This window comes from Lycorma delicatula, chromosome 12 (assembly GCF_047948215.1).
Source record: "Lycorma delicatula isolate Av1 chromosome 12, ASM4794821v1, whole genome shotgun sequence".
Lineage (NCBI taxonomy): Eukaryota > Metazoa > Arthropoda > Insecta > Hemiptera > Fulgoridae > Lycorma > Lycorma delicatula.
This window is the reverse complement of record NC_134466.1, coordinates 63783787-63798673: the sequence shown is the minus strand read 5'-3', so window position 1 is coordinate 63798673 and position 14887 is coordinate 63783787. Positions and strand designations below refer to the sequence as shown.

Genomic DNA, 14887 nt, shown 5'->3' with positions numbered 1-14887 from the left:
GTCGAAAACTGAATATCGGGCAATTTTAAGCTATAATTTTGCATGCGGGTTAAGTGTTGTTGATATTTGTTTATAGGAGATGACTACTGGCGTTTTGGTTCATCAGACTGCTGGATCGGGACGACTCGATGACGCATTGAGGACTTTCGAGGTATGTGAGGTGGGCGCGCTATTCAGAGTGGTTGCTTGGGAAGCATAGTCGGACCCTAAGTAGGAGATAGTGACGGGGACCCTCCCCGTGATGACCCTCATCACGACACCTAGAATCGGGTGTCGTGACGATTCAATGACCCAAATTAGACCCCGATGGGTAGTCCGGCTTTTATGCCGCATGCGAAGGGTTGGCTAGTCTACAGTCACGTCACTCAGGGTCGACCGAAGCAGCGACTTCTCGGTTACCGGTTGACCTTGAGTGATCTAAAGTGGTACGTAAAAAAAAGAAGAAAATGACTCCTGTGCTTGGAAAGGATTGTCCTCGTCGTACAACAATATTTAACCAAGAACTTAAAGGAGGAAATTTTGACTTTGAAGACGCTCGAAGGTCAGGTTAACCGTCTTCGTCTGTGACTGAGGGAAACGTTGCTCAGCACCGAAAAATGTTTGAGATACACAGGCGTTTGACTTACCATCAAATAAAGGTGTCGTTGGGCATCAATGCACTAGCAGTTCGTACTATTCTACAAGATCACCATCAAGTTTTGTATCCTTTGGATGGCACATAACTTGACCGACGATCAGATACAACGGCGTATTTGATGGAGCCGTGATATGCCGAAAAAGTTTGATAATGGGAAATCCCTCTATGTGAACAGTAAATAATTTCAGCTGTACTATTATGATGTCCGACCGAGGCGCAGAACAGAGTGTGGCTGTTCAAAGATGTGGAGAACCACTTGGCTTTTTGGAAATCCATATCGGCGAAGAAGAGAATGATGTCCGTATTTTTTTAGTGTAACAGGAATTTTAAAGCGAGTTGTGTCGGAAACTCGGAGAACAGTTTTAGGGTACCGAGGGGTGCCTTTATGAATTTGTTTCTTGATTTTTAGCTAAATGAGGACTTTGAGTCGATTGAATTTTAGGAAAAAATTGTTATTGTTGCGATCTACACTTGTTTAGTTGGTATGAGGATAGTATTTTTTATGTTTAAAGTCTTAATTAAGTAATAATGTGAGTCCTTTGAATAATTTAAGTTAGATATAGGAATAGTTTTTGTGTAAAACCTTCGGTTTTAGAGGAGGCGCCCTTATCGGCTGGCTAATTTGATAGTTGACGATTGTAAGTTATGGTAGGTTGTAAGAGGCTATACGAAGGCGATAATAGGTTATGTAAATACATTGATGGAAATGTCCGGCGAGCCATTTGCATATCTGCCATCTTGACAGAGTCCAAACTGTGTACTTTTATCAAGTTTAGAGGGTTTAAAAGACAACCTCCGGTAAATCCCATCAGGTCTAGGAACGGAGGGGGTGGTGTGGCGACCAGGATTGTCACAAGGCGGGTGTCTTCCTCAACGGGGACCAGGATGCCTTTCCAATGTTGTCGAAGCTTTCAAGAAGCTAAACTGAAATTCAAGGATGGTTTTTTCACCATGATAACGCTCCAGCTCACCTCTCTAAAATTTGTTCCGAGTATTGACCAGCACGGGAATAAAACTGTTAGAACACTCTTCCTACAGTTGTTTCCTGGAGAAACAGGTTACGCGCTGTTTCTCCAGGTGAAAAACAGACCGAAAGGGAGGCATTTTACGAGCGATGATGACCTTCTAAGAACTTAAAACCATGATTGTGCCCAGATCTCGGACGAAACATGACAAAATTTGTTTGAAGACTCGTTTCGAAGGATGGAAAAGTGTATAGTGTACAATGTGAAGTGGAAATTATTATTTGAAAGATTTCGAAAAACCCATAGAGGTAGCGTCGTCGCTTTTCTAGTTGTCTACTTAGCAGAGGGGGCGTTGGTGATGTTCTCGATTAATGAAAAATAAGATAATAGGTTAATCGTTATTCCATTTGAATTATTAGCTATTTTATGAAAAATAGAACTAAATCGGCTATTTTGAATCTGTTTGAAAAATTATGGGGAATTGACCAATTTAAACTGAAAAAAAAACAAAAACTGATAATCTAATTACTCATAACAAAAGCGATTAAAATATTACAATTGCAATATATTACTTTTTATTTATCTATAAAGCTTACAGAATAATAAAAAAATTTAGTGGACTGCATTAAATTCAGTCTTGAAAAATCGGATTAAAAGAGAAAAAATTTTTTTTTAAAAAACATACCCTGAAAGAAAACTATAAGGGATGAAATTTTGAACCTGTAATTGATCACAAGGCTAGTTTAAAAAGAAGTCAAATTGGATTTAATATATAGAATAGTATATCCGATATGTAATAAAATTTCTCTTAACATTTTAAGGAGATAAAAATGATGTTATACAAATGTGATTTTTTTTACTGTTGACTGCGGGAGTAATTGTAAATTATATTAGAATATGACCTTAAATTATAAAATAGGTATTGTTAAATTTTTCCCATAATTAATTTGAAACATCTATTTCCTATTTATTTAATACGGTAATAAAAATATTTAAGAAAATAATTGTAATTGCTAACCATCTACTTGCTAGTATTTCAAATAAGACAATAACAACGGAAATTTCATTTTTTTGTTAATTATGATGATTGCTGACGACATAATAATTTGGGTTCGTTATGTTTATAAATTGTTGTAAAACGTTGTTACAGTCATAAATACATATATATATAAAAAAAATCTGTTTATAATTAAATATTTCTTTTGTTTTTAATTTTTAAATTTATTATCTGATTATTTTCTTACAAGTAAATTACATGTTGTATAATTCAATTAACGGTGTTTCAAAAAGGATGCAACCTTTTTGAACGACGTGAATTTATTACAAAAGTATTAATGTTAATAAAACACTTATACAACAATATTTAAATTACTTTTAATAGTTTTACAATTGATGTTCTGTGATCTCATATTTTATAACATTTGCAGTCACTTTTCCGTTTGAATCTTACTTTCAACGTTAGCTTTCAATTCGTCACGTGTATGAAGATTGTTCGTAAAAATTAAACTTTTTAAATACCTTCCAAGGAAAAACTCTGCTGGTATAAGATCCGGGGTTCTTGGAGGCATATTCGATATCAAAATGCTGTTACTGACACCACAAAAAAATGTGATATAATATGCTGTACACCACAATGCAATTGTGAAATTTTCCACTTTATTAAAGAATTGGAGGATCGTATCTCAATTTCAAATGAAATAAGTTTAAATGAAATGCAGAAAAAAATGGGTATACGTAATTTAAGAAAGTCATGTGGTATTCACATCAGAATTTCTTATGTATTAATACGAAAAAGTATACTACAGCAATGCATTGAATATTTTATAAGTAACTAGCTCTACCCGCCACGCTTCGCTGTGGCACATTGTGGTTGCATGGAAGAGAAATGAGAAACAAAACAAAGCATGCGTTTCATAGTTTTTATTTTACAATACTTGAGTATATACAATATTTTTTTTGTTTTTCCACTGTCTGCGTAGATATAAAGGTTTGCCGACTCGGGAACACGCAACATACAGTTGCCGATGTGAGAAGCAATCCGCATGTAAATCTAAGGCACACAATTCTAAAGATTGACCTTGAGCTTTATTGATTGTGATTGCAAATGCCAATCAAATTGGGAATTGCAATCTTTTAAATTAAAATGGTGTATCGGTCGGGATCACAGGTATTCGAGGAATGAGGACATCTTCACCTTTGAAAGGCCCCGTTAAAATCGTTGCTTCCACTACGTTATTCATCAATTTCTTAACTGCAAGTCGCGTGCCGTTACAGAGTTTTGGCTGATTAATATTCCGCAACAGGATAATTGTCATTTTTTGATCGAACCGTTGCTAGAACCAATCTAATGAGGAATGTTTTCCCAGTTCCTCCTGGCGCATCCAAGAAGAAGGTCCCCCCAATTCCTTCATTTATCATTTGCATTATGCGATCATAAATGCCTTTCTGTTCACGCGTTAATTTGGGAATGTTTGATCGGACATATGACTGAAGATCACCGATGTTGTAACTCTGTTCACGGCGTAAATCCACATCAAATGGAAGCAATCGCAGCTCGGGTGGGTGCTGGCATTCCCGATTGACTAAGAACTTTATTTGCAATAGCTAAGCACTTGTCTTCAATATTTATCAACGCTTCGTTGTAAATGCCTTCTGTAAATTCCATGGTCATATTGGTATTTTCTAGGCGTACTCTATGCAAAATATCCTCAGCCATATGCGATCGATATCTTTCCCGTAACTCTGTGGGAGACGAAGGAAAGCAAGCGGTCATTATAATTGCGATTAATGCGCGAATTTGGTTTGGATGTGCAGTGTTGCACGCGTCATTAATATATATATCCCACTGTTGGTCGTTTTCTAATAAATTCAGAGCTTGGTGAAAGGCGCAGCTCAATCGCGACACGATCACACAAAAGTACCTCGATTAAAGTGAATATTTAATTCAGATTGTATAATAATCTGAATCAGATGCAAGTGGATACGTTTTTTTTTTTTTTTTTTTTAATAAACAATGTAATTGGAAACAGGTATTGTTTCACATGTGACTGCGGTTGTCGTTAGCTAGTATGGCGAATGCTCCCCTCGCTTCCGGCAGATGGCGCGGTCACTGGTACACAGCTGACCGTTAAAAAAACTGTTTTCTCGCGGTCGCGGGTATGTGACTGATGCGAAAAATAGATAAAAACAATCTTTGATGCGGGTTATATATCGTGCTAAAATTTGAACTCAATCGGTGCAGAACATTTTGAGTTTTTGAAGCGTATACAAACGAACTTAACATTTTTATATATAAAGATTTGTGGGCTGCGAAAAAAAGCCCTAAGTCGTGCGAAAAAACACATCATTTTAAATGCTTACAAAAGCAGAGTATTGCTTACAAATTACAGAATAATCAAACGGCGTTGATTTCAAATGTTAATAAACTGCTTAACGTAAGTAGAAGTTGTGCTGCTTCAGTGTTCAACGTGATTCTCGAGTATGAATCTACTAATGAATTACGGTCTCCAAATAAAACAAAACCCCGCAGGTGAATTGAGAAAAAGGTGAGATTTTGATAAAAATGCGATTCGTAAAAAAATTACACGAATTTGAATTATTTAGAAATAGTTTAGCGGTGTATTATGTCCTTTGGAAGAGAATTCGGTTATTGTCTTCGACAACGCTTCTTTTCATTAAACGAAAAGAATTCCAGCCGTTATAGAAAAACAATGATATCAAAATTGTTCAATCATTGCAAAGGGTTTCGCGTATTAAAAGTAATTATAGTCCGTATAAAATTGGTTTGACACACAACGCCATATTGGTAAGTAAGTCGTGTTTTTATTCGGCTCCTAACGAATATGTTTGCCGGCCTTCGTGGCGCGAGTGGTAACGTCTCGGACTTTAATCCGGTGGTTCCGAGTTGGAATCCCGGTCAGGCAGGGCATTTTCATACGCTATAAATCATTCATATCATCACCAAATGCGGTTGTCCTTCTTGATGGCTTTTCTTTTTGTTTTGGTGTTTTTTTTTTTTTTTTTTTTAATAATAAAATACAGATGTTTTAGCTGTTAAATATAATTCAAAGAAATTTGTTACTTAATCAGTTGTGATTTTGTTTACACTGGCAACGGCCTTACGGGCTCTTTGTGATTGGTCGTTGTGTTTGACAGCGGCCATTTTGTATTGATCTGATTGGTTTTCCTTTGTTTACATTTCCATCTGATTTATTAGCCTCTTATTTATTAAAAAACTGTACAAATTAAAAATAGATAGATAAATTTATTAAAAATAGATGAAAACAATCTGATGCGGGTTATATATCGTGCTAAAATTTGAGCTCAATCGGTGCAGAACATTTTGAGTTTTTGAAGCGTACACAAACGAACTTAACATTTTTATATATATATATAGATTTGTCAGGAATTCTCTTTAGTAGAGATACAGAACGTGACATGAACGATCCAAATGGTAGGTCAATAAACCCCAAATGTAACTATGCATACATAAAAAAATTGATAGAGTAAAAAGTTGTTACATTTTTAATATTTGTTGATCAAAATCGATTTTACGTTATTTAATATTCTCATATTTTTTTATTTTTTTTATCTCTCTGACTTTTTCTTTATACCTCCTGGTCCGCAATTAGGCATTTTTTTCCGCAGAGGATGAGATGAATGCTTTGTGACGTGTGTAAAAAATGCCATGTCTGACCGGGATTCGAACCCAGGACCTCCGGGTGAAAGGCCGAAACGCTACCAGTCGCGCCACGGAGGCCGGCCTGACCTTTAAACCTGTAAATATTTTTTTTTTTAATTTTTGAAGGAATAATCAGTTTATAATTAAAAGATTGTTTCATTCATCATTTATAAACTTAATTATTGTATAAAACAAAATTAAAATCATTATCAATTTTATGTATTAAATTCCTTTTATTGCAATTTTAGAGTAGAAACAAATATTCCGAAATGATGCGTCAGTTAAAGAAATTTTGATAAATAATTAGTTACACCGGTGCAAATAAAAGTTCTACGAAACATTTTATTATTATTAAATAGCTTATTTAATTATGTAATGAATCTTTTCAGCTGCAGTAGTGGGAATACAAATTGCCAGGTTTAAGTTTAGAGAACTAATGTAAAAAGACCTTTGGAGAAGCTCAGATGAGGCCGAAAAGATAATATTCGGTTTGATTTGGGTGATGTCGCGGTTGTAGGTCGGCTCAAAATAGTGAGAATTGGTGGATTTTGATTAGCGTGACTATGGATTTTCGAATTCCTTAAGTCATGGAGTAAGTAAGTAAAAAGCAAGTGTTAGTAAAGCGTTTAAAAAGTGGCACAACGTTCTGGAAGAATGTTTCCTTCTTTTGTGGCAAGTTTAATTGAAAAACGGGTTACATAATGCAGCAGAGAAAATTCATTGTCTCCCAATACATTAGATATACCAGTTATGCCCAGACCCAGAATGCATCACAGAAAAGTACAGTATGGATACACCAAATAAATCCTCCATCAAGCGGCTGTACGACAAGATCCAAGAAACGGGGTATGCGGCAGATGTAGCCAAAAGCGGTCGACCGAAAGTGCTAAAACCAGAAAATTTGATGTACGTGCAATCTGCATGTTCTGTTGGTCTCAAGAATTCTGTGCGATGCCTATCTGGCCAATCTGATCTCTCCATCGGCAGTGCCCACACGGCAACGGCGCAAGCGTTTAAAAATTCATCCCTACATAATTCGTGTTGTTCACGAGTTGTTATATGCAAACATTGAAAAACGTGTAGTTTTTGGTCAGCGGTTCGTGCCATCTGTAACGCTAGATGGGGATGAATTCGATGATTAGTTTTTATCTGACGAACCCACCGGGTTGATATAAGCGGTGAACGCGTCTCCCCAAATCAGCTGATTTGGAAGTCGAGAGTTCCAGCGTTCAACTCCTAGTAAAGTCAGTTAAATACTGGATCTCGGATACCGGTATTCTTTGGTGGTTAGGTTTTAATTAACCACACATCTCAGGAACGGTCGAATTAAGAATATACAAGGCTACACTTCATTTTCACTCATATATATCATCCTTTGAAGTAATACCTGAACGGTAATTCCCGGAGACTAAACAGGAAAAAGAACTTTGATGGATTCGTAAGTGCACAGAATTCACGCATTTGGTGTATGGAAAATCACTATCAGCTGCACGAGTCTCCTCTGCACGGACAAACTGTGGGAGTTTAGCGTGCAATTTCACGTAGGCGAATCTTCATGGCATAGTAATCAGTGAACGCTACATATAGATGTGCAACAATTTGTAAACATTATACCTGCAGACTGGCTAGAGTACACGCGGTTTTAGCAGGACAATACTGCGGGTTTTTTACAGCTAAAAACACTACGAATTTCTTGGATCAGTTTTTTCATGAACAAATTATTTTGAAGAGGTTGTGTCTCCCTTGGTCTCCTGATTTATCCCCTCTTGCCTTTTTCTTGTGGGGATACCTTAAGGTTGTCGCTAACAAAACTCATCCTAACAGCGTTCCCGAATTGCAGAGCGAGATTTAACGATGTGTGGCTGCAGTTTCTCAACAAACATTATAATGTATGTTTAAGAGATGCAGCGTCGCATTGAATTTACTAAATCGCATAATGGAGGCCGATTTCAACAGCTATTGTAACTTACTCATTTTCCCATAAGTTCATCACTTTTTGAACATTCTGTATCATTTGTGGAGTGGCGTGGAATAAAATATCGTTAAGAATGCTTGCAGATGAAAAAAAAATGTTTCATACGTATCGGATCCAGTGATTATGAAGTCAAAAATGATAAAAATTCTTAGACTTTTAATTAATTATTTTTATTATTATTAAATATTAAATTATTAAATTATTATTAATTATTTATTTTAATTAATAACGATTTTAGTTATTCGACCGGTTTTTATTCTTAAAAATACAAATTTTTGATATTATATACTTAATTAAATAAATTATAATTAAATTAATATAATAAAGTTTTTAAAACGTAAGTATAATTGTGCACTGTTGCTGGAGATGATTTTTGTAATCCGTCAACCACTACTGAAAAACAAGGTGTACCTAGTTGATTGTACGGTGGCATTTTTTATTGAAGATTAAGTTGCCGGAACTTTTGTCAACATTTTTTTTTCAGCTTTTGATGGGTTTATTTGTTGAAGGTTCATCTGGCAGTGTCTCATTGTACAACGGTATCAAAACAACTGACGCTTTTGGTCTTAAAACTAACGGTTTCCATCTATCATGAATTGTTAATTTGGTCGTAACTCTATCCCTGAAAATAATAAAAAAAATTATAATTAGACATAGATAACGCATTTTGATTAATTTCTATGTTGCTGTTGTTTTATAACATTTTAATTAATGTTTGTTGTTTTTATTATTAATATCTTGATTTTTAGGGAAGAAAGACTGTAGGATTTATTAAAGAAGTAAAGACTTTTAGATGTAATGAGTTAGAGGGTCTAAAGACAACCTCCGGTAAAGCACCTGAGGGCTCGGAACGGAGCGGATGGTATGCAACCGGTAACGTCACAAGGTGGGTGTCTTCCCGCTACGGGATTGGGATGTAGGATTTATGGAATTGCATTTCTTTTTTTGTTAAATTTCATGTAATTCATTACTCCCTCCTGTTCTGTCAATTTAATCGTGTAATTTTAACGAATTTCTTTGTATCACCTTACACTCCTGATCGATTTAATGGTGAAAGTTCGGGCAGCCATGTAGAGATTGTGAAGAGGCCGTGAGGCTGAGGTATTTGGGATGCGGTTTTGAGCCAAGCCAGTACCGGAGCGGAACGGTGATCACAATGCACCAGATCTAAATTTCGTTCAGTTGCCCATCTCCTGCCTGCGGAAGAGGCTGCAGAGCCTCGCGATGAAAGCATGGGTGCTAGAATGGGACCACAGGTAAGGGGTAAGGATTTGGGAGAATGGTATGCCTCGAGCTGGTTTTTAAGGGCAACGGGTGCCCTCGTTAATTTGAATCAATATCTGTTTCGGTTCCGCCTGGCAGCTGATAAGCTGTGCGTCTGCGGGGAGATCCAGTCAAATGAACACCTGATGTTTGACTGCCCTGCTCTTGGGGGATCTAGAGATCGGACCACCCTAGAACTTATAGGTCAAGGGGAAAATTGGCTGCTCAGAAGCGGCGAGTCAATGTGGCGAGAGCCGCATTGTCGGACCGTGTCGGATTTCCTTGTTGGGGTTGCTATGTTCAACCGACATCAGTAGTTTACTTAAGGGAAAGACTCCTACCGCACTGTTGTCGGAAGGTAACCTAGAGATATATGGCTGACCACCAGCCAATTAAGGCTCCAAGCTCTTTAATATGATGGACAAGTAAATATATGACTAGTTAGCGGTTGGAACACGTAAGCGAGTGGTATATGGCACCGCGCTTAGTCCACTCACTCTGGAGTTATTTAGGATACTGGTCGCTAAACTGTTTCGTGGCTCAGTAGCCGTTTGTGGCACAGAAATTCGGTTTTATGCTTTAGGGGGGCCGAGTGGGGTGGTGGCGGGATAAATGCCAAGCAAACCAAACCCCTCAAAAAAAAAAAAAAAAATCACTTTATAGTTTTTACCTTTTCCACTTTTTTAACTTATTTATTAAACTTAACCGATCCTGGTTGCCATCATATAAAGAGGATATTAGGAAGTTCTCATGGGACTTTCATGACCTATTCTACTCGAAAAAGTTCATATAAACATATCTTCTAAAATACTTAGTTTACGAGCTAGTGGAAGATTTCAATTGAATTTCAGCTAGCCCGATTAAATGAGGTCGTACTAAAATCTTTCGGACGTTAATTAAAGGGCAGAATTAGTGATCACTTATTGTTTTTGACCTGAAAAATCGAATATAATAGATCCCAGAACCGTATCTGCTGTTGTTTTTGAGAAAAGTGTAGTGGAACCAATAAATTGGTGTAAATAACCCTGTTTTTTATGTTTGTTGTATAGTAACTTTGGTGATAAACACATGAAACTTTTAAATAAAACTTGTAGAGAATTTAATTTTGAACAAAATTATTAAGATAAGTTGAATTAAATAGAGAAAAGTTAGAAAAATTCGAATTATAATTAGAAACAGTATATTACTACTATATTTGTCAGAATAGTACTTATTTAATGTAAACAAGAAATTCTTTTTTGGTGATGTGAAAAATTTGTAAAAACGAGATTTACTGTTAAAAATTAAAAAAAAAAAAATAGAAGTTACACAACGATTATAAAATAAAAATTACGTAGATAATAATTTTTTTATTACTGGCAGAAATACAATAAATTATTTGAAAAATTATTATTTCAAAGTTGGGATAAAATATCAGCAGCTAATTAACAATCCACAATATTATATTAGTGTTTAAATCATTCTGTAGTGAACATTAAATATATCGAGTACCGTGAGCTGTGCTGTCGTTACCGAAGGTTTTCTGTTAACTTTAGTTTGAACGAATCGGTTTGCCATTGAAGTAATGTCGTACTTATTTCAACAGAGGAATTCTTTGATGTGGTATTCATTTTGGGTAATGTGTTACTAAAATAAGAAATACGATTTCCGAATCGCAGGATTTTACTCACAACAATTACCGCGATTTAACCAAGAAATAGTTTCTGTGCAAACTCCAAAGTGGAAATCAAAGTTCAATTTTATAAAAAAAATTTGTTAAAGGAAGCTTGATTACAATAATATATCTAATGTGGAACCACATGACTTCCTTGTACGCGTATTAAATTACACATACATATTTTTTGCTGCGCTTCATTTAAACTTATTTCATTTGAAAGTGAGATACGATCCTCCAATTCTTTAATAAAGTGGACAGTTACACAATTACTGAAACTAGTTTTTTTATATCACATATTTATACAATTAATAAATTCAACAATCTTACATGAAATATTAGGATAGAGTAAAAGTCCCTTTATTACTTGATCAGTATTATTCGTATCTTTGTGAGTTGCTGATGATTTGAGTTTTTGCTGAGTTTGCTTTTGCTAACAAAAGTTTCAGATTTCTGGTGTGTCGTATAAATTTTTTCTTTTTTTTTTTGTCTTCAGTCATTTGACTGGTTTGATGCAGCTCTCCAAGATTCCCTATCTAGTGCTAGTCGTTTCACTTCAGTATACCCTCTACATCTTACATCCCTAACAATTTGTTTTATATATTCCAAACGTTGCCTGCCTACACAATTTTTCCCTTCTACCTGTCCTTCCAATATTAAAGCAACTATTCCAGGATGCCTTAGTATGTGTCCTATAAGTTGGTCTCTTCTTTTAACTATATTTTTCCAAATGCTTCTTTATTTATTTGCTTCTTTATCTATTTGCCACAATATCTCTTCATTTGTCACTTTATCCACCCGTCTGATTTTTAACATTCTTCTATAGCACCGCATTTCAAAAGCTTCTAATCTTTTCTTCTCAGATACTCCGATCGTCCAAGTTTCACTTCCATATAAAGCGACAATCCAAACATATACTTTCAAAAAACTTTTCCTGATATTTAAATTAATTTTTGATGTAAACAAATTGTATTTCTTACTGAAGGCTCGTTTCACTTGTGCTATTCGGCATTTTATATCGCTCCTGCTTCGTCGATCTTTAGTAATTCTAGTTTCCAAATAACAAAATTCTTCTACCTCCATAATCTTTTCTCCTCCTATTTTCACATTCACCAATCCATCTTTGTTATTTCTACTACATTTCATTACTTTTGTTTTGTTCTTGTTTATTTTCATGCGATAGTTCTTGCGTAGGACTTCATCTATGACGTTCATTGTTTCTTCTAAATAAAAGTTAATAATAATTAAACTATTACTGTTTAGTGAACTCCTGTATACTGGTTAAAAATATTAATTTCGTTCTTACGAAGTAAAATATTCAGTTTATATTATTGAATTATTTGTTGAATAATCAAAAATGAAAAAGAAACAATCATACAGGAAAAAGAAAGATAACATGATGAAATATATCTCCAAAAAACGAATAGAAGATGAATATGAAGAGGAAGAAATAAAGAACAAGGGAAGAATAAAAAAATTAAGGAAAGATGATAAATATAAAGAGGAAGAAAACGTTAAGACAAAAGAAAGAATAAAAAGATTAAGAGAAGATGATGAATATAAAGTGATAGAGAAAAATTTGAAAACTAGACAACGTGTACACAAATTAAGAACAGAAGAATTATCAAACCAAACATCGTTTAAATGATTGGTAACAAAAAACAAATTAACGAAATGATGATCAACTCCAACTTAGGGAGAATATTGTCCGACAACATCAGAAGAATAATAAACTAAAAAATAAGAATTTTTAGCAATTTATTACAATTCGGGCATGTATGCCTTAGTGTGTATATGTTGTTCTTTTGAACGTCTGTTTTTTAGTCACTCTATAGTTAACTTTAATGTAGTTAAAATTAAACAGAAATTCCTGAATAATTAAATAAAAATAAACAGAAATTAAATTCTAAATTATAATTTTCAATTAATATTAAATAATCTGATGTTTCACCAACTCTATTGCCTATACACATATATAATAATGCCTATTAAATTACATATACACATTTTTAAAACTATATAAAAAGTGTTAAAAATTAAATTTAAAAAAAAGTTAAAAAATGAAAAAGAGATGAAGTCTGATTTTAACCGATGTGCGTTCTCCTTATAAATCCAAATATTTTATTAATTAAAATTCATTTGGCTGTAACTCTGGAACCAATGAAAATAAGTACCACTTATGATACATCGTTGAAAATATCTCAATAAAGGCTTAAAATTGAGTTTAAGAAAAAGACCAAAATCCAAATTTCTTTGGATTTTGGGCTTTTTTTCGACATTTTTGGTTCAGTCAATTGCAATCAAAAGAAGGAGGTGCACAACTAGATGTGTTACAACAGTCCTAAACCCAAAATTTTAACATCCTACCGTTAATTGTTTTTGAGTTATGCGAGATACATACGTACGAACGTACAGACGTCACGCAGAAACTAGTGAAAATGGATTCAGGGAAGGTCAAAATGGATATTTCCGTAGAAATCTGTAAATCGAAATTTTTCGCGATCACAATCACGAAAAGAAAAAAAAATGTTAAAAAATGCATGACTTTTGAGTCCTGCTCCTTGGTGGAGTTTAGGGTTCCCAGGTTTTTAAAGATTATCCCTCCGGGTTGGTCTAGTGGTTAACGTGTCTTCCCAAATCCGCTGATTTGGAAAGTCGAGAGTTCCAGCGTTCAAGTCCTAGTAAAGACAGCTATTTTTACACGGATTTGAATACTAAATCGTGGATACCGGTGTTCTTTGGTGGTTGGGTTTCAATTAACCACACATCTCAGGTATGGTAGAACTGAGAATGTACAAGACTACTCTTCATTTACACTCATACATATCATCCTCATTCATCCTCTGAAGTATTACCTGAACGGTAGTTACCGGAGGCTAAACAGGAAAAAGAGAGAGAGAGAGAGAGTTTAGTAAAGATTAATTTATATGTGTAATTAAAGGGCAATAGAATAAACCACAATGAAAAATTACCATCATAGCGATCAGAAGAAAACTTGGTGCATTTTTCGGTTGGGGGTGCAATTTTGAAAATATTTTTGTGGCAAATATTATTATTTTTTAATTGTTAACAAATGTGCTTAAAAAATATATGACCTCAATTTGGCGACATCTCGAGATATTGAGATTGACCTTGCTCTACAGTCTCAAGTTGGTTAGGCTGTTATTAATTCTGTTTAAAATTGTGTTATTAATTTAGAATTTGTTTAAAAATAAATACATGTTAAATATATTTAGACAGTAGATATACAGTAATAGATAATAAAGCGTTTAAGCGTTTCATATAATAAGTAAAAGATAGAAAAATTTGTTACTTAACTCTTACTGGCCTGATTTCATTTATTCATATCACATTTACAGAAATAATCGGGCCGATAAAAGTTTTAGTTCACATGTATTTTTTTTTTTTTTTAATTCTAAATTAATAACAGATTTTGATAATGATAATGTCGTGTTTTACCTTTTTTTATATCTGTATAATTTTGTTAAAAATAGATTTATTTATATTAAAGAAATTTTTGTTTTTTGAGCGGAAGAAATGATATCTTCTTTCTATTTCCTGTTCAGCCTCCGGTAATTACCTTTCAGGTAAGATAACCTAATCTTAACTTCAGAGGATTAATGAGGATAATATGTATGAGTGTAGTTTTGTACAGTCTCAGGTCGACCATTTCTGAGATGTGTGGTTAATTGAAACAAACCATCAAAGAACC

At 34.4% G+C, this 14887-nt stretch overlaps 2 protein-coding genes across 3 annotated transcripts in view; one reads left to right on the top strand and one right to left on the bottom strand.

The window, feature by feature from the left end:
* LOC142333298 (exostosin-3-like) overlaps positions 1–14887 on the top strand; it is a 234443-nt gene that overhangs the window by 31565 nt on the left and 187991 nt on the right. The window lies entirely within an intron of this gene.
* LOC142333299 (maltase 2-like) overlaps positions 8482–14887 on the bottom strand; it is a 55003-nt gene continuing 48597 nt past the window's right edge. For both annotated transcript variants that reach the window (XM_075380326.1, XM_075380325.1), the window contains one exon: positions 8482–8880. In XM_075380326.1, the coding sequence (XP_075236441.1) occupies positions 8739–8880 (142 nt within the window). In that variant the 3' untranslated portion in view covers positions 8482–8738. The remainder of the gene's footprint in view (positions 8881–14887) is intronic.